Genomic DNA, 19,225 nt, shown 5'->3' with positions numbered 1-19,225 from the left:
CAACTCGGCTCTCAAATACTGTGAAATTATTCGATCAAATTTAGACGAAAGTTCTTATTTGAATTTATTTTGCTATGTAATTCATTCAGAAATAGGTTTGTTTATTCAAATAATGTAAACAAGGAATAATTTTTACTCAAACGTTAAAGAGTATCAATAGGCTTTATCATTAAACTGGAAATTAGGCTTTTTAAAGAAAAAAGAAAATTAAACAGTTTTGTATATCAGTTTAATGACTAATTTTTATAATACTGAAAATGTATATTGAAAACAAAGGTCTAATAAAATTGTTCTGTAAATCATCAAACATCATTATTTCCGTATGGGGAAAAGTTTAGAAGGGTAAAGTTTTATGATACTTGTTATGACTGTGAAAATGCTGCTGATTAAAGAGTAGCAAATTACTGATCGGACCAAAGACGCGCAAACACGTTAGAACGGCCTAGGGTTCTGATTGATCCTGCTTCCCTGTCTAACCCAGCCAGTTGAGTCCAGAACACAAGTCTCAGCCTCGGAGATATGAATCGCTATATTTCAAACACACTCTGTTTATATACTTATCAAGCAGACCACATCGTACCATAAAATAGAAAATAACATTGTACAATATTGGCCAACAGGAAAATGACACGTTAAATAAATATTGACCAATAAGATGATAGCATTTCATGTCCAAGGACAGCATTAGGCTTAACAGGATAACTTTCGGGATATTTTCCTGAATATCCCAAGAATACTACTTCTGTGACTGTCACACATGATACTTATTATTATAATTATAATTTGTAGGTAATGCTCTTTATGGTTGTGAAAACGGCTAAAATACTGATGAAAACAAAAGATTAAGGAATGGCTATTTAGTCCTAGAAGTTCACGATTATGATGTGTCATATTTAGGTGTCTTTTGTTTTCAATGGTGTCCCACCTAATTCATGAAATAAGACTAGCTATATGTTGTTTATTTCACCTCATATATTGTATAATTCTTTCTTTTAATTATTTTTTGTATCCTCTTGATTCATCAACAAGTAATTGGACCCGACTTGTTTATTTCACATACACCGTTATTCTGAATATTTTATCTTTACAATTATGGATTTGATGGTTGTCATTTTACATACACATTGACATTTCAAAACCACTTTCAATTTACACTTTTATTTTTATTTCTAATTAACAAATCAACACCTTATGTCATTGATTAATAACTTGAACTTACACATATATACACACAATCACTCATTTATTTATTATCACATTGTGAACTTTCACATAATTCACATCTAACAGCTTATTAAAGTTAGCATCTGATTATGATTGGATAAGCTTAGTATAGATTATATTTGTTTGTTAAAAATTATATATTCCTTAATAATTTTGAGTTTGATTGCTACCCTGGAGAAGTTCAGACGAATTTGTTGGGGAAAACTTTGGAATTTTTTAAAATTTTAGTCGCTGAAGTTATTTCAAAAATAATTTTCATAAAAAATGTCTCCTCCATACACAGAATCATTTGTCCAAATATTGATGAGTATTTGTATGAAATATCCTTTTGATTGTTTTCTTTTTCATTATTAGTCTTGGTATCGTGGAAGCGCGCTACATATGAGTCTCATACTAGGACGAGATGGTCATCCAGTACTTCCATGTTTTAAATGGTGGCCTAGTATCGATCGGTTTGTGATCCCAATTTTGAGCATTGTTTTCGGATTTTACTCCCATTCTTTGACGCTTCATAACTTTGTATTCATACCATTTATTTTACGTAGGCTCATATTATAACCTTATTGAATATACCCAAATTAGTTTCATACAATATAGCTTATATGTCTTATTTGTGAGTTAAAATATGAATAGTGTGCTCGACTAAACAGTGACATCGATGAATTTTTAATTTCCCTTCCTTAATATCAAATGATGATCTGAACACAGCTTTAATTGCTGGTTATTGTTCACGGACGAACTGAAATCGTATAACATAAACTACTTCACTGAAAATTTATGCAATAATTATCCCGGCTACTGACACATTGCATTCTGTACGACAGTTATGTATACCATAAAATAAAACCGTTTGGTCTCTGACAATGATTATTGTGATTAGGCTCTAAACAATGGGTCAGCTAAGCCTTATGAACATAGGCTAATAAAATTAAAATATACACTCCGTTTGTCGTCCTGAAAAAAAACTTAATCTGTACAATAAATATCTTGTTTTTGTTAGTTTGCACTGATAATTTTAAAACAAAATCCACTTAGGAAAGGAAATGTAAAATTGAAACCGATGTAAAAATCGTAATATAAACTGGCATCAATCCAAAGTTGCGGTTAGTTTCCAGGATGTTGGTGTCGTTATGTGCCTTACACTACAACGTAACGTGGTTTAGTAGAATTTCTGCGTACATAAAATTCCTATTAAAATATCATATCTTTGGTTTTTTGTCAGAACGTAGTACATCTTTAGTAATTCTAACAACTCAACATCTCATATAAACGTGATAAACGTCATCTTTTCAACCGATAAAAGAATCATACTAATATCATTTGCAACATTAAGCTTATGGAGTAAAAATGTCCAACTGCTTTATTATTGCAGTGAACGAGAACACAAATGTGGATAAACGAATGTATTTGAATGCAAAATTACAGAATTTCTTAGTAAAATCTGAGAACCATACAGTAAGTAATTTATTCGCAAAATATCAGTCAATCGTCTCAGAGTTCAATGTTCTTTCGTTTCCATACCAATCATTCTCTGTTCTTGTTTTCTTTTCTTTGATCTTCCTAATCTTGTGTACTTCACATTCGATTGATGATACGTACTTCTTATATCTATCGACATCAGTAACACACCGCAATATCACTAAATAAAGTGTTTTGTTTTCTCTTAAAGCTGTCAACATAAATTTAAAAGTTTATTGTCTAATGTACATCTAATTTTCTGATTAGGATTCTGTAAAAGTAGTAAAGGTCCAAAGAAATTAAAATTTTCAAATATAAAATTTCAACAAAATAATACAAGTTCAGTTGGCGTCGTTTTACTTGTATCTTCCCATTGTTATTTAGGACTGCAATTGATCAGTCTCATGTTAGAATATGTCCCGAATAGGACGAATCGCGCGTCCTGGATTCCACTTCTAGCCACTATCTATCTTTGCTTAAAAACTTGTGAAAATAATGCAAAGTTTCATACGATTACAAAATCAGACGATTTAACAAACAAATTTATTTTAATATAGACTTCAGTTGTCTTTTTCAGATTCTATATGAGTTTTAACAATATTTTTTATGCTCTATGTAGGAAATAAAGGAGATATATAGCTTGAAAATATTACTGTCAGTTGATTGAGATTTACCCATACTTTGAGCAGTTGTAACATTAAACAAAATTTAAAATAGTAAGCAAAGATGAATAGTGGCTAACAGTGGAATTCAGGATGCGTGTTTCGTTCTATTTGGAACTCGTCAGCTGGATATACTTGCATCTCAGAGTTGATGTCGAAAACGTTTCCATAATGTTCTCTTATCCACACTGTCAAATGTCTTCTCATAGTTAAGGATGTATAGTGACGAGTTCCATTCAGTTGACTGCCCATCAATGATCCGTAATGTCTCGATATATTCTGTACACGACCGATCCTTACGGACATCGACATCCCGATCTCAAAGCCGGACGTCTACTGAGTCTTTTATCCTGTTCAGCACCTCTCTGTTGAAAACGTTTCTTGACACCGATAGTAGTGTGATGCCAGTGTAGTCTTAACACCAGCTCGAATCATTGTTCTTTGGTATATTAATTAGTATCCTTCTATACAGTATGTCGGTGGCACTTGTTCCTTTTCTTGAGTGAGTAATGTTCTACCTCATGAGCAAACAATTCAAAGATGCATTGTAGCAATTAAAAGAGTTCTCTATCTTTTTTTGAGCATCGGTTTTGATGAGGCATGATGTTGTTATTCATTGTTAGAGACGGAAGTAAAGTACGTGTCACTTGGAATTGAAATCCAGAGCTTGGAATCTGAATAAGCTAATCGCTAATTTTCTCAAGCTTTCATATTCTTCTAACTCTAGATCAAGCAGTTAAAAAATCATTGTTTAGCAACACAGACATAGTCAAATAACTGCTGATTTTATGAATACTGTTGTAATTTAACTTACACAAGACATGACGAAAAATTGTTCGTAAGAATCCAATTTTTCTTCAGAAACTGAATAACAAATGACTCCAGCTATAATTTGATATATTTAATGATATTAGAAATCTGTATTTTTAAATTATAATCATTACCATTATTACTTAAACACTGTTAAAAAGTTTTTAATTATTATGTAACTTCACGACTTGGGTAAATCATACGACAATAATACTTTGTCTGAAATCTCTCTCTCAGCTGTTACAGAGTTTTGCTGAGTAATATACCATTCTATTCTGATAAGAACCAGCTTGTTTCTAATCGTTACTTTTCGTACTCCCGTTGTTAACCAAATAATTCGAATAAATACAGACTTATTATAAAAAAAAATTGGCAACGGTTAATTATGTATTTTACATTTAAATAAACAAAAACATTTTCAGCACAGACTAATGTCAGTCGGACAACAATTAATAGCCAATCAGTTATGAAAGACTGCATAATCTTTTCTTGAATCTATAATGTAACAGACCTAGCATCTTTATGACCTTTAAGCAAGTAGATTATAGTTAAATCAGTGAATTAGCATGTATAAGTCGATCATTATATTATTGTCGTTATAAATGGAAAACAACCTAAACCATTGATTTTAAGGAAAAGACAATACCTGTCTAAGAATCATAATTCATACAATTACCTGTATACAACTAAATTAAAAATTAATAAACATGAAATAAACACCATGTGATTTATAAGTAGTCTATTATCATTTAGGACTAGTTAAATGTAAATCATATCCAAGTATTGATCGTATAAAATATCTGATCAATTGAATTAAAGAAAAATCCTATCAAAAAACGTAGTCATGTTTTATCACTTACAAAGACTAATCAACATTTGAAAACTGCTATCAATGGATATAAATGGAATCGTATTTTTAATCAAAAAGGGGATTTTGTAAAGATTGTAGTAATTTAATAGTTGAATTGATGAAAGCTAGACCACAATGGAAAATTTGGAAACATTGGACAGCTGTTTCGTTAACATTAACACCGTTAGATGCTGACCAGCTCAGTGGTCTGGAAGTTAAGCGTTCGCTCACGAGACCGATAGATCTAGGGTCCTGATCCTGCCTGCTGTTGTGGAGTCCCTCACTAGGACGAAACGGCCGTCCAATGCTTCTAGGTTTTCCATGGTGGTCTAACTTTATTTGATTCATTAATTCAATTATTAAAATATTATTTTTGCTGTTTGTTGACTTTTCATGAAATAAATTTCTAAAGAAAAAGGTATTATTTTTAATATGTACGTTATTCACTCCAACGTTAGTTAGTTTGGCAATAGTAACAATACTAATAATTTTGACAAACTATTTAAGTATACAAAACAAATTAAATTTAGCGCTAAGTTTTTATTATATAATAAATTTAGATTGGATATAGACCTATCGTTATATTAGTGTAAAGTTTAGTTTAATCTGTGTATGTGTTGCAAAAAAATAAAAATACTTTCAAAAGTACATACGGATTTATTTATTGACCAATCAACTGTAAAATTGTCTTTCATTCCAGTTTTTATGTTTTTCAATTTATGAATTTGAAAATCAGTACATTGGAAAAGTAACTGTACTACACTATTGAATAAGTTATAGTTTCTAAGTGAGTGCTTTAACAGAAATCTCTTTTTGAAGAAGTTTGCTTAGCTATGGTTTATAAAATATGAATAATTAAAGATCAATTTTTATAAAGTTACCCTCGTTTACCATTCATTCACTTAAACAATGAATCTGATTTATCAAATGTTTTTTGATACCGTCTTTCGTTTCAATAATAACTTTATAGCTGTAAAGTGTCAATGAACTATGATTTCAGTGATATGTATTTTTTGTCTGTGTTTCAAAAAGTTATACTTGTTCTACATTTGACTGTTAAAGATTATAACTATACAAATTTTAAATAGTTATCACTGTAGCTTTATATTCAAATGTGAATAATAATTGATCCGAATATTTATATTGTGGTGTATGGTACTTATGTTGGTAAGTAGTATATAATATCATTCAAAAGTGGAATGCCTGCCAGTAGAAGATTGAGAAATTTGAAATAAAGAGGACAGGAATGTAAACAAAGAGAAATTTTGATGATAACGGAATTGAAAGAATCATGAAGCATGTAAAAGAAAACCGAAGGTGGATATACAAATAATGTATTTGATGCATTGCTTTTCTATTTTTCGAAAGCACTTTGTAACTTTGCATTAAACAACAAATTGGTTAAAATATCATAAACGCGCAGTAAACCGTTACCATTCCAATGGTAATGTAAGTGATAGTGTTGCTAATTACATTTTTTTTCGTTTTTTGTAATACGACGAGTTGTTTTTTAGAATAGTAATTTTGCAAGTATTTCATTTTACTCATAAATCCCTGAAGTTTTTATATCGTTTTTGCTTTCTGTGAACATTGTGGAAAAAAAATCGTCATTTTAAATCTATCCGTTCAAAAACTTTTCTAAAAATAAATTATTATCAGAAGTAGTTTTGTGGAGATTTTAGAAATTTCACTGATTGAAATCATGAGTCAAATGAAGCTAGACCACCATGGAAAACCTGGAAGCACTGGACGGCCGTTTCATCCTAGTATGGGACTCCCCAGCAGTGCGCATCCACGGTGGCGCAACTTCGTGGATTGGTTGAAGTTAAACATTAACACCGCTGGATACTGGCCGGCTCGGTGGTCTGGTTGGTTATCTCTCTACTCAAGATACTCTATATCCGTTTGCCGGACACTACCAGGAATAGCCTACTGTGGGAGAGAACAAACTAGCTTTCAGATGAAGAAGAAATAAGGAAAATGCGTTTGAGGTGGGTAAAGCATACATTACGGAAATCAATAAACTGAATCAAGAGGCAAGCACTAATTTGGAATCCTGAAGAAAAGCGGAAGACCAATGCAAAACATTGCGACGATATTTAGAAGCAGACATGAAAAAGATGAATAACAACTGAATAGAATTGTAAAGACTTGCTCAGAACAGAGTTGAATGGAAAATTCTGGTGGTCTGCCTATATTCCTTCACGAGGGTAAACCGGTATAAGTATGTAAGTAAGTAATGACATGAATTGTGACAAAACTAAATATAATCAATACTTTATTGGTTTATGCTATTATCATTACCTTGGATCAAAGAAACAAAATAGCAAGTGTTTAATGCTTCTGTAATTTTATCTGTCGTTTATTTGAAATATAGTCAACAATACAAAAACCTTGTTTCTAATTCATTTCAACAAAATTTGTTCAAACATTTCAAGGAATAAAGAGATTTAACAAAACAATTTTTTTAACCAATAGGAATCATTTACATGTTTCAGGTGAAAGTTTTAATTATCTCGGTAACCTATAATGTTGATTATGTAAATATGAAATTTATTAAAATACATTGTGTATACAGTTAAATAATTTAGTGAATAAGATATCTATCAATGTATTTTTGAAATTCATTCTTATTTTTGAAAGTTCCTGTGCATATCCATACCAAAAGTATGAAAATAACTATTTCAGTTGATATTAAATATTTTAAAGTTTGAACAAACTGGTTTTAATTCACTTGGTGTTGTTTTACTTGTATGTTTCCATCGTTGTTTAGGATTGCGACTGATTAGTTTCTTGTTGGCATATGTGTATCCTATGAGGATTGCCTTGATATAGCCTTAAGTCATAAGCTTTTTATGCAAAGATGGATAGTGGCTAGCATAGGAATCCAGGGCGCGCGTTTCGTTCTATTTGGAACTCGTCAGATGGATGTACCAGCATCCCAGAGTCGGTGTTCATTCATCTGATGATTCCCAAATAGGAAGAAACGCGCTTCCTGGATTCCACTTCTAGCCACTATCTATTTTTGCTTAAATTAGGTTTCATTTTTGATGTTCAGTGGCTTTTATTTATTGAAAGTTTAGATTGGTCAATTTACATATTCCTATTGATTATACAACATGAAAAATTTGAACTTGAAAGGCGTGAAAACCTTTATTTATGAGTATCATTTCTAATTTAAAATATACTTTTTTCCTAGCGAAGTCAGACATTTATTACGTTATATGTCAATAATAAAACAAATTGTTTTCACGTAACTTATCTGCATGAAATTAAAGTTTCATGATTTCCTGCTGACTAGGTGAAAAACAAATACCACAATTATTTCAGTTGAATGTAAATATAGATATCTTCATTAGTATGTATCGAAAAGGATTACGTCAATTTATTAAACATAATAATACACATATACGAAAATGCCTTAAGCGAACTAAGCGTCACCTGAGCTAGTGCACTACATTAATTGATCTACTGAAATTACACTGTACAAAAAAGGGATTATTTATATTATTTAACGTAATGGATTAAAATGGATAAAAGCTCATTTGTTTCCATAAAATGTAGTTTGGTTTTAAAAGATATTCAATGAATACTTTGACTTATATATCAATCCTTACACACCATACTGTTTTAATGGGGCTCTTTATTTTGTCGTCATTTAGATCAGACGATGCTGTCGACGGGCTCGCCACTTTCGTGGCTCGAGATCTGACTCCAAGTAGATTGTATGAATGATTTTTATTGAATGATTGCTGTCGAAATGTATATGTCGTCTATTCTCGTATATAATCATCGACTTAAGTCGCGTTAGTCAGTAACGGAATTAAATAAGTCAAATAACGAGAATGAACTTTTGAATACATGTATTTTGTATATGAAGCGAATGAAATAGAGCGAAGCGATACGACGCGCAGCGGAGAACTCTGATGAACCAACTCCATTTAGTCAAGAGTTAATCAATATTTCTAGTCACACAAAAATGGGCTACAGACATGTGATGAATAGGACACACACATACACTCATATAAAAACAATCAAGGTTGATAAGCGAATAATTAAAAAGGTCAGAATAAGACACAAGTAGAATGAATAGCTTGACCTGTCCGAAAGCTAGAATAAGATATATGGGCTTAACAACCGATACTACACTTTAATGTGATTTTTAGATTCTGTTGTAAGGTTAAACATATTTCAAACTCACTAAATGATATTCTGCTGGTATTTATCTCTATTCATTCAACATACTGTTTAATCACAAAGGATGTCAAAAATTATCACATAAACTATCTTGTGAATTTTCTCAATTAATCTCAGGAAAACTTCATAGTCCAAGTACTTATATCAGCTGTTTTAAAGAAAATCGCGTTGGCGATAGCTTCATCATTATTCCACATAATTGACAAGCCTAATGTTAAAACGAACAGGATGTTTAAGAAGACAAGTCTCTTATATACTAAAAAAGTATTTACAACTTAAAATAAACCAATCTGAATCTAATGTATGTTGTCACAAATTAAACCCCAGAAACTAAATCTAATTTTTCAGTACTTAAATGCTTTTATTGAGTGATGAAAAAAATTTTTTTTGAAAAACTGAATTAATTTACCATAGCAATGTGTTATTATTTCGTATTTGTTAAGTACCATTAAACTACTCATTCACACATTAATTAATAAAATGTACTTTCACTTCAATTCATTAAAATAGTTGGACCAACTGTAAAAATAAACTGACAATCTTAATCAAGAGAGTAGGTATTCATGTAAATAATTCACTAAGTTACAACATCATCTTTTCATATATCACATAGAATAATTAAGATTTAACTATTACTTCCAAAGTTACTTTCTTTGGGATAATTTACAGTCTTGACATCTTGGATTAATGTATCTTGATTATTACCTACAACCTCTTTTGATTTTATTGAGAATACTAAAATGATGCTTTTTTCTAAAGTCCATTAACACCCATAACAACTAAAATGCTAGATAACTATCTTAATTATCCTAATGTCAAATTCTGTATACGACAAATTTGAAAATAACAAACAATTATTTTGTTTTTATGGATAAAAATCAAATGAAATGATTATTAATATTTTGTAAACAAACATCTCATAGATACATTTTAAAACGTTTATATTTGTAAAATACAAGTGTATCTTATTAGGTATTATATTTTTCGAAAACTAATCACCTTCAAACACTATAGCATCATGCACTATCCTATCACCCTTGGCAGATCAGGTAACCCGAAAGTTATAAGAACACTATCAGGGCGTACGATAGGCTAGATACCCCATATCAGTCAGTCAGTCAGTTAAAACGTAGGACCAGGCACATACATGCATCGGTCCAATTTGTCACACTTCATGAGCACAGCAAGACGAACACCCGATTCATAGAAGCAGTTAACTCAAGGATGTAATAAGTAAAGGAAAGATTTTATGCAAGGATATGGTACAGAAAGAAAGAATTAGTTCGTAGAAAGAAAGATGTGAAATAATTTTACCCTCATAGTTTAAGGGAAGACAGAAAGTGTATAAACCTACGCCATTGTGATCGATTCTGAGCCATATCATCCAGAGTCTTCAACCATTGGTTACGATAGTCACACGGACCTCAACCAAGTGGTCTGCATCTACCAACATGGTTCAGACTACAAGTTGGTGACTTCAAGTTTTGATGCCGTGTTTTGGTTTGGCCGCCCCTAACTTTCTCCCGGCTATCCCCAACACTGGTCAGAATTGCACGTCGTGGTAATCGTAGTTCAGGCGTATGTAACATGTGGCCGAAACAACTCAGTAGATGAAGATTCACAACCTCATCAACAGATTAACCATCATTCCCTAATACCCTGCGTCTAACCTCACTATTACTTACACGATGACCCCGTATATATATATATATATATATATATATATATATATATATTTTTATTTTTACAGTATGTAAGGGAAAAGACAACAAACCAACTTTGCTGTAATTTAAATATATAGCTGAGAATAATGATTTAGGTAAGTTTTAAAGATTCGTTCATCATGATACATTTAATTCTTTTATATGAGATAATTGTTTAATAATACTGAAATGGTTATTTTTATTAAATGTTAACAACTTGAAAGTAAAATATGAGTTACAGTCTAAAGTGTTTACATGTTATAGTTATTATCACGATTCATAAGTAACTTCAAATTATTAGTTTTATTGAGAAAATTGGTTTCATAACTTTACTACTGACTAAATTAGATAATTTTTATGTTTCTAGTATTTATTGAAAGTGATAAAGTATTTAATTCATTTTTGTATTGGTTATAGAAATCTTCCCATTGATGTTTAGGACTGTAATTGATCAGTTACTTATTAGCATTTGTACATACTGTACGTATTGCCTCGATATTGCCTTCATTCACAGTCATTATAAGCAAAGAAGGATAGTGGCTGGCAGTGGAATTCAGGACGCATGTTTCGTCCTAGTTGATACTCGTCAGCTGGATGTATCTATATCTCAGGGTTGATGCTCATTCTGGAACTCAAGCCCAATACCGCTCATTTCAGACGCCATCGGGTCATCCACTTCCCGTCATGGAATGGATATCAACTCTAAGATACAGGTACTTCTAGCTGACTAGTCTCAATAAGAATAACATGCGCGTTCTGAATTTTACTACTAACCACCATCATCTCTGATGATAATTTATTTATTCAAAATATACTAGACAGATCATCACTAAAGGCAAAATGTACTTATTTTATCTTGCAGATTAAAAACATTGTCAATAAAATATTATTGATTTAGAAATAAATATGGTAATAAATTGAAGTACATATATGAGAAGTTTTGTGAAAATTAATAAAAATAACTCAGTTGGATTTCACTTTGACCAATAACTATATTTGAGACAATAAGTACTTTATTTCTGATAATTTTTCATGTATATTATACTTGAGAAGCTTATAATTATTGATTTATATTAATCTATAAAGTGATTATTAAAATGAAATAAATTACAGGTATCAGAAAATGAAACATTAAAATTGCTTTCTATATTAATATAACTAAAATATTATGGATATCATATATATGAAATAATAAAATGTAGATAATAATTTAATAATGTTGTTTATACATACATACATACATACATACATACATACATACATACATACATACATAGACAGATAGATAGATAGATAGATAGATAGATAGATAGATAGATAGATAGATAGATAGATAGATAGATAGATAGATAGATAGATAGATAGATAGATAGATAGATAGATAGATAGATAGATAGATAGATAGATAGATAGATAGATAGATAGATAGATAGATAGATAGACAGATAGATAGATAGATAGATAGATAGATAATGTTTGTATATATGAGGTGAATTTCGTTAACTTAACACTCAGTTTTCATGACTTTAGATTGAATGCCAATAAACTGATAATATTAATTATCAGTTTATGAAAGTAAATTGAATGTAGAATACAGCTTTGTTTTCAAGTAACATGACTTTTATTTTATAACTGAGCATATTACCATAATAAATTGATAAGAAAAATATCACATTTTCCCATTAAGGATGTAGTTTAAATTTAATACAATATCTACGTTTTTGTTTTGCTTCAATGTATGTGTTCATTTTAAAGTGATGGATGTTCTTCAGCATTTACAACTATAAGTGTTGGGTGGTAGGAGGTAATTAACAGGTTACTTACTTATGTCTGTTACTCTTCGTGGAAGGGCATAGGTTGACCGTCAGCACTCTCCATCCAACTCTGTCCTGAGCAATCCCTTCCAGCCCTTCCCAGTTTTTATTCCTCTTTTTCATGTCTGCTTCAGATTCCCGCAGTAATGTGTTCTTTGATCTTCCACTTTTCCGCTTCCCTTCAGGATTCCAAATTAGTGCTCGCCTCGTTACGCAGTTTGGTGATTTCCGTAATGTATGTCATATCCACTTCCATCATCTTTCCCTGACTTCCTCTTCGGCTGGAAGCTGGTTTGCTCTTCCTCACAGTAGGCTGTTCCTGATGATATCCTGCCAATGGATGTTGAGTGTCTTGCGAAGACAACTGTTTATAAATACTTATACCATTTAGATGATGGTTGTACTAGTTCTCAAAGTTTTAGCTCCGTATGGTAGAACTATCTCGACATCCGTATTGAAAATTCTGACTTTGATATTGGTTGATATTGGTAGGTCTTCTAGAGATACTGTCGGTTTCAAGTCCGGGTAGATGAGGAGATATAGACATGGGTTGGCAACCTCATCCCATAGAAAAAAACGTGGCTAAAAAACGCCAACTAAATTAGACAAATTAAAATAAATGAAAATGTAACTCTAGATTAATGTTTTGTCGTAGTTGGGACATTTTTAGTGAGAAGTTTCTGTTATCTTATGGTAACTGATGGTATTCTGTGAAACCGAATTCTCATCTTACACTTTTTGAGTATTAGATGTTGCAAACAAGTTATTCAGCGCTTGATTAGCATCCAATGTGTATGAGATATTTACACGTGACCGATTGCTAAGAAGTTACCGTTTTCACTTAGACCAGTGGCTAACCAGTGTTGTCATTAGAATTACATCGTTAATTAAGGATTAGACAAACCTGATACTAGTCATTTCTCAGAGATAAATCAGTTATATATAACTATAAGTAATTACTAATAGCAAACGTTTTATAGTTAACGGTGAAATTGTGAATTAAAAATTTTCGGGTAGCTTAACACCAGAATACTATACGTTCTTGTTTTCACTTTAGACATCGATGAGATTTTAGAGAAATTATAGTTAGTCTCAATGATGATACTAGTATCTCTTCAACAGAATTCTATATGTGTTAGCATATACATTGAATATATATTTACATCATTTCTATCAAACAAAATCGTGGTATTTTGTAATAACATCGTAATTGTGATAAAACTGCATTAATTCGTCTCTGTAGATGTTTTTATTAATCCACATTCTAAATAATATCAAATTAAAACTGAATGACTAGCAGTGTTATTTTAGGATATTTTCATTGTAATAAAGAAAGCCAAATCACTTATTAGTCACACGTTATTACTTATTTTGAGTTGGAGGGTTTCAGTTTGTTTAAAATGTCTGTTTTACGAAGTAAATAATTTATGTTTGCATTTTTCTAACAGAAAAACCTAATTCAAGTGTAGCTGTCTAGTTGCTGGATAGAAATTGTAATTATATAGTCGAAACATAATAGTGAATATGGAGTTTTTATTGACGTCATCTAGCCAGGATGAAACTAGACATATTACATAAATTGCGTGCAATTTGTATCATCCTCTTTCTCTAGAATGAATACACACTGTTTGTACATTTAATTGAATTGAAAACCTTTGCCATGTTGAATTTGTGATGGGGATTTATTACTATCTTCAGATTCTACAATTATGTAACCAAATTAGCTTGTTTCAGACTTAAGGTTCTTCAAATGGTTGAAGCAGTAGCCATTCGGATGAAGAAATAAGAACTGTGCGTACAGAAGCAATATCTTCAATTACGTCTCTTACCCCGGCCAACCCCAAGGCGAACTAATCAATAGTAGTCTTAACTATTGAATTATCTAATTTGACTATTGTACTTACGACCTTTTGTAATCAAATGTATTTGTCTCTGTTATCTTTATTTACAAATCTTTGTATTATTATCATTATTAACATTGGTTTAACATCATTAATATCAGAAGGGGTTTTGTGGAGATTGGAGTAATTTGAATAGTTGATATCATGAGTCAATTGAAGGTAGACCAACATGGAAAACCTGGAAGCACTGAACGGCCGTTTAGGCCTATTATAGGACTCCTCAGCGGTGCGCATCCACGACTCCGCCTCGCGAGATTTGAACCCAGGACCTATCACTCTCACGCACGGACGCTTAACCACTAGACCAGTGAGCAGTCATTTAACGGCGTCAATGTCGAACTTCATTAAACATTATTAATCTCCCCTATACATGGTTCATTCACTTCTCCTTCATCCCTCATTATTACGTCTTACTAGTTTTTCAATATGGTCTTCGATTAAACATTTGATCGAATTGTAATTATACCATTATTTCTATCTATCTGACCCATATTTATTCTGATCAGTCTTAACTTCACTTTTTTTCAGTTTATTATCATTAAAATAAACTCGGAAAATTTTATAATAAAAAAATAGTATGATTAGTTTACGATATTTGCCAAATAGTTCCCCCACCTATGTATGGTTTACAATGATGTTTAACTATTGAATTATACTCAAGTGATATACACCATAACGGGAAATCGTTTTTTTTTTGTTGTTGTTGTTTAGTTTCTATATTTAGCTAGTTGTTATATTCATTTACAGACTGGAACAGTATTTGCTAATTGATTTTTTTTGTTCTATTAATTATTTAACCGTTTTTTTTATTAGTATCAACTATAATTAGTAGATTCAGTCTAAGTTAAACAAACTGACTTTATGTTAATAATATTTTTTCTCAAATATTTACTGTTATTTAGAGAACTATTAAGTCTATTTGTGTATATGTATGTTTTAGATATAAGTCAAGTAACAAATATTGTTTAAAAGTTATCTAACTCACTGAACATTTGACTACTTATGTATTATACAGCAGAAACATAGTTATTCATTTCACTGACTTGATAAATCAAACTATTATTTTATGATAACAATAGTCATAGCTAATGGTTGTAGGTAGTCAACAGGAAACTCTGAATCTCAGTTTTGTGGTACTTGTCACTCGTCAGAAAAGTGTATCTGTATTGTTGAGGAAACTGATGTTCCTTGACGGATTCGATCCGCCGCAATGTCGAATCACAGTGCATCTTGATCGATAGGATTCGATCTGCACTAAGAAGGACCTGACATATATAACACTGATCACTAGCCAGTGATCAATCAATTGTAAACGATCATAGAAATAATCCTAATTCAAATGAAAGATAAAATACCTGAATAATATTTTCTTATTTATTTCATTTAGATTCAGACGGCATAAGTTCTTATTGATGTATTGAATGTTAAAAAAGAAGGTATTAATAAATGTTTTTATGTGCATAATATTCTTTAAGGCGTAAAATTTGTTGAACCGATTTATTATTGAAAAATAGATAGATGGGTTCGAATCCTGCGGGGTGGAGTCGTGGATGCGCACTTCTGAGGAGTCCCACAATTGGACGAAACGGCCGCCCAGCGCTTCTAGGTTTTTCATGGTGGTCTAACTTCAATCGACTCATGATCTCAACTATTGAAATGGATATCTCATTTTTAACTTAAGAACTATTTCATTTTAGAATCATTTAATAAATAGGACGAAACTTGCTTCCTGGATTCCACTGCTAGCTACTATCATGCAGTAAAGCTTGGTTTAACTTTATTAATTGAACAAACTGTTTGGAAAGCAACTATAAATGAAGCATAAAATAATGCGACGAAATAATTGATTATTTGGTTGAGTCATAAGGATAGAGTACATACTTTCTGTTCGATGTTTTCAAAATAACAATGATTTCTATTGAAATCATTGGACGGAATCCTTTGAAACCAGTCACAATGATTAGGTGATTTTACCTTTCGTATTTCTGTAAATGTTGAGATGCAATACTGTTTCATAATGTTTCTCACTCGATTTTATTCATCTTCTTTCTTTCTATAAGTTCAGGAACCTTTGACTTCAACCTTATAAAGTATTCTCTGTGTGTGCTGATATAGTTTGTGACAATTTAGGCCGATACTCATATGCCTCTATACACATTCCCTTCGTTCATTATGATAAAATCAGTTTATTATTACACAAATAAATAAAAACGATGAATAATATTTTCTACATTCTTAAATAAGGATTATACTTTAGTTAAAACTTCAAGAAATTATCCGCATTGATAAAGGTGAGGATATTGATCGACCTGATAACTATTGCAGTGGTTGAGAAATGACTGCTAGCTAGTAAATATTTGACTAATTACTACTTGTTATAGAAAATATAAAAACTAATCCATCCAGTTGCACCGTAATACAATCTTGAGACGAATGAAGAATGATTCTAGGGCCAATTTCGCTGGCAATAATACATTATATATGATATATATAAAGTTAATTTTTCGTTGCATATTGTAATAACAAACACACGAATTTTAATTTCAGGTTTAATGTTAAACTGTTTACAAGTACAAACATTGTGAATATATTACTAAGTGAACGCCTAAATCATGTGAGGAGTTGTATATTTCAAAGTTAATATAAGATTTAAGTCATAAACATTTTTACTTACCTTATTAAATTGTTATTAATATCATTAGAAAATGTACGATTATATGAGATGTTTGGTGATGGTTGACAAGATAATGATAACTGTGGCCGATAAGCTGATTTATAAAATGAATTTCTTTGTAATGTATAAAACGGTATACAATTATTTTGTGATAGAATTATATAAGTTGACCGGTCAAGACTATTACTATTACTAACATTAGTAGAAATGATGCTGTCACTTTGTTTTGTACAAAATGATATAGTTTCATTTGTAGAAGAATTTGTGTTATAATTAGAAATAGTAAATAAATTTATCTCTCCATTTAAGGTAACGTTTGGACAAAACGATGTTTTTACTACAGTTTTATTTGAAGTCACTGATGAACTGGAATTTAATTCATGTATTAGATTTTTAACTGAATATATTGGTGATGTATTCAGTAGTTTATCAGGGCACATATTTGATTGTATAGTGTTTGTTGTGATTGGATAGAATTTATCACTATCTTGTATATTATTTTGATTATTTTCACTCATTGAAATCGCTGTTTCGGACATGAAATCATTCGTAGTACAAGTTTTGTTCTTATTTTAGTTTATTCATCAATCTGTTTAATACATTCATATAGAAGATATAAAGAATATATGTATATATATATTTAAATAAACAAAATAATTCCAAATTCTTTTCAATCACCTTAAATATAGTACAGTAGTAACTGTGTTTCTGAAACTGAACTAGTTCACTTGTAAAATTAATTTACACTACATAATAATGCTCCAATAAATAAATAACAAAGTAACCAATCAGAAATGGGTAATGATTATTACAGATTTAAACAATTACGAATAAAAACAAAATTTACAATACAGATTGGCAGAGACTAAAATTTATTATAATAATAACAACAATATTACTTCTCAGATTGAAATCATGAGTCAGTTGAAGCTAGACCACCATTGAAAACCTGGAAGCACTGGACGGACGTTTCGTCCTGGTATGGGACTCCTCAGCAGTGCGCATCCACGATCCCGCACCACGCGGGGCTCGAACCCAGGACCTACCACAAAACCCATTCTGATAATAATCAACTGCTCACTAGTGACTGACTTCAGGAAAAACTCCCGAAGTTCTAGTGAGAAGCCGTTACCAGTGGAGTTCAATCAGGTCTGTTGTGAGATAGGAACTCACTGAAGACAATGGTGTACGGTGGCGCAACTTCGTGGATTGGTTGAAGTTAGACATTAACACCGTTGGATGCCGGCTCAGTGGTCTAGTGGTTAAGTGCTCGCGCGCGAAGCCAGTAGGTCCTGGGTTCGAGCCCCGCGTGGTGCGGGATCGTGGATGCGCACTGCTGAGGAGTCCCATACCAGGACGAAACGGCCGTCCAGTGCTTCCAGGTTTTCAATGGTGGTCTAGCTTCAACTGACTCATGATTTCAACCTGTGAAATTTCTAAAATCTCCACAAAACCCATCCTGATAATATTACTTCTATTTAGTTTATTCTTTAAGAAAAAGTGTTCTGAATGAGAAATGCGCTATAAGTTGTTATGTTTCTTTTTCAAGTTTTACATAAAACACTCTATGATGCCACTAGTTTGTTTTTGTTTGTCATTAACAAATAACATTTGTATCCAAGTATGAAAAAATTCACTGATGAAAATTATGAATAATGATTTTGAGACTGTTCCCTTTATGAATCTAATTATTGAAATTAAATAATGTATTATCAGTTTCAAAATATAAACAATGTGATAAACTTGACTATTTCCAGGAAACATTGTATGTATAACCATAGCATCTAGACTTATTTATTTAGTATTCATACTTGATATACAAATCTAATTTTAGTTCAACTTATCTATTTAGAAACGTTGATAATGTTGTGCATTGAACGAGAGTATTTCTCATAACATCCATGTGCAGTCGTAAAATTGTGGTGTTTTTAC

At 31.4% G+C, this 19,225-nt stretch overlaps 1 protein-coding gene across 1 annotated transcript in view; it reads right to left on the bottom strand.

Moving 5' to 3' along the window:
- The window catches only part of MS3_00010109 (uncharacterized protein), a gene marked incomplete at its 5' end in the record, with an annotated part of 56,770 nt that extends 38,938 nt beyond the window's left edge, over nucleotides 1-17,832 (bottom strand). The window contains 2 exons of the mRNA XM_051218451.1: nucleotides 2,850-2,893; nucleotides 17,294-17,832. Coding sequence (XP_051073851.1) covers nucleotides 2,850-2,893; nucleotides 17,294-17,832 — 583 coding nt within the window. The remainder of the gene's footprint in view (nucleotides 1-2,849; nucleotides 2,894-17,293) is intronic.
- Nucleotides 17,833-19,225: the final 1,393 nt, after the last annotated feature.

Source organism: Schistosoma haematobium, chromosome 1, assembly GCF_000699445.3.
Source record: "Schistosoma haematobium chromosome 1, whole genome shotgun sequence".
Taxonomy (NCBI): Eukaryota; Metazoa; Platyhelminthes; class Trematoda; order Strigeidida; family Schistosomatidae; genus Schistosoma; species Schistosoma haematobium.
This window is presented reverse-complemented; position numbering and strand designations above follow the sequence as displayed.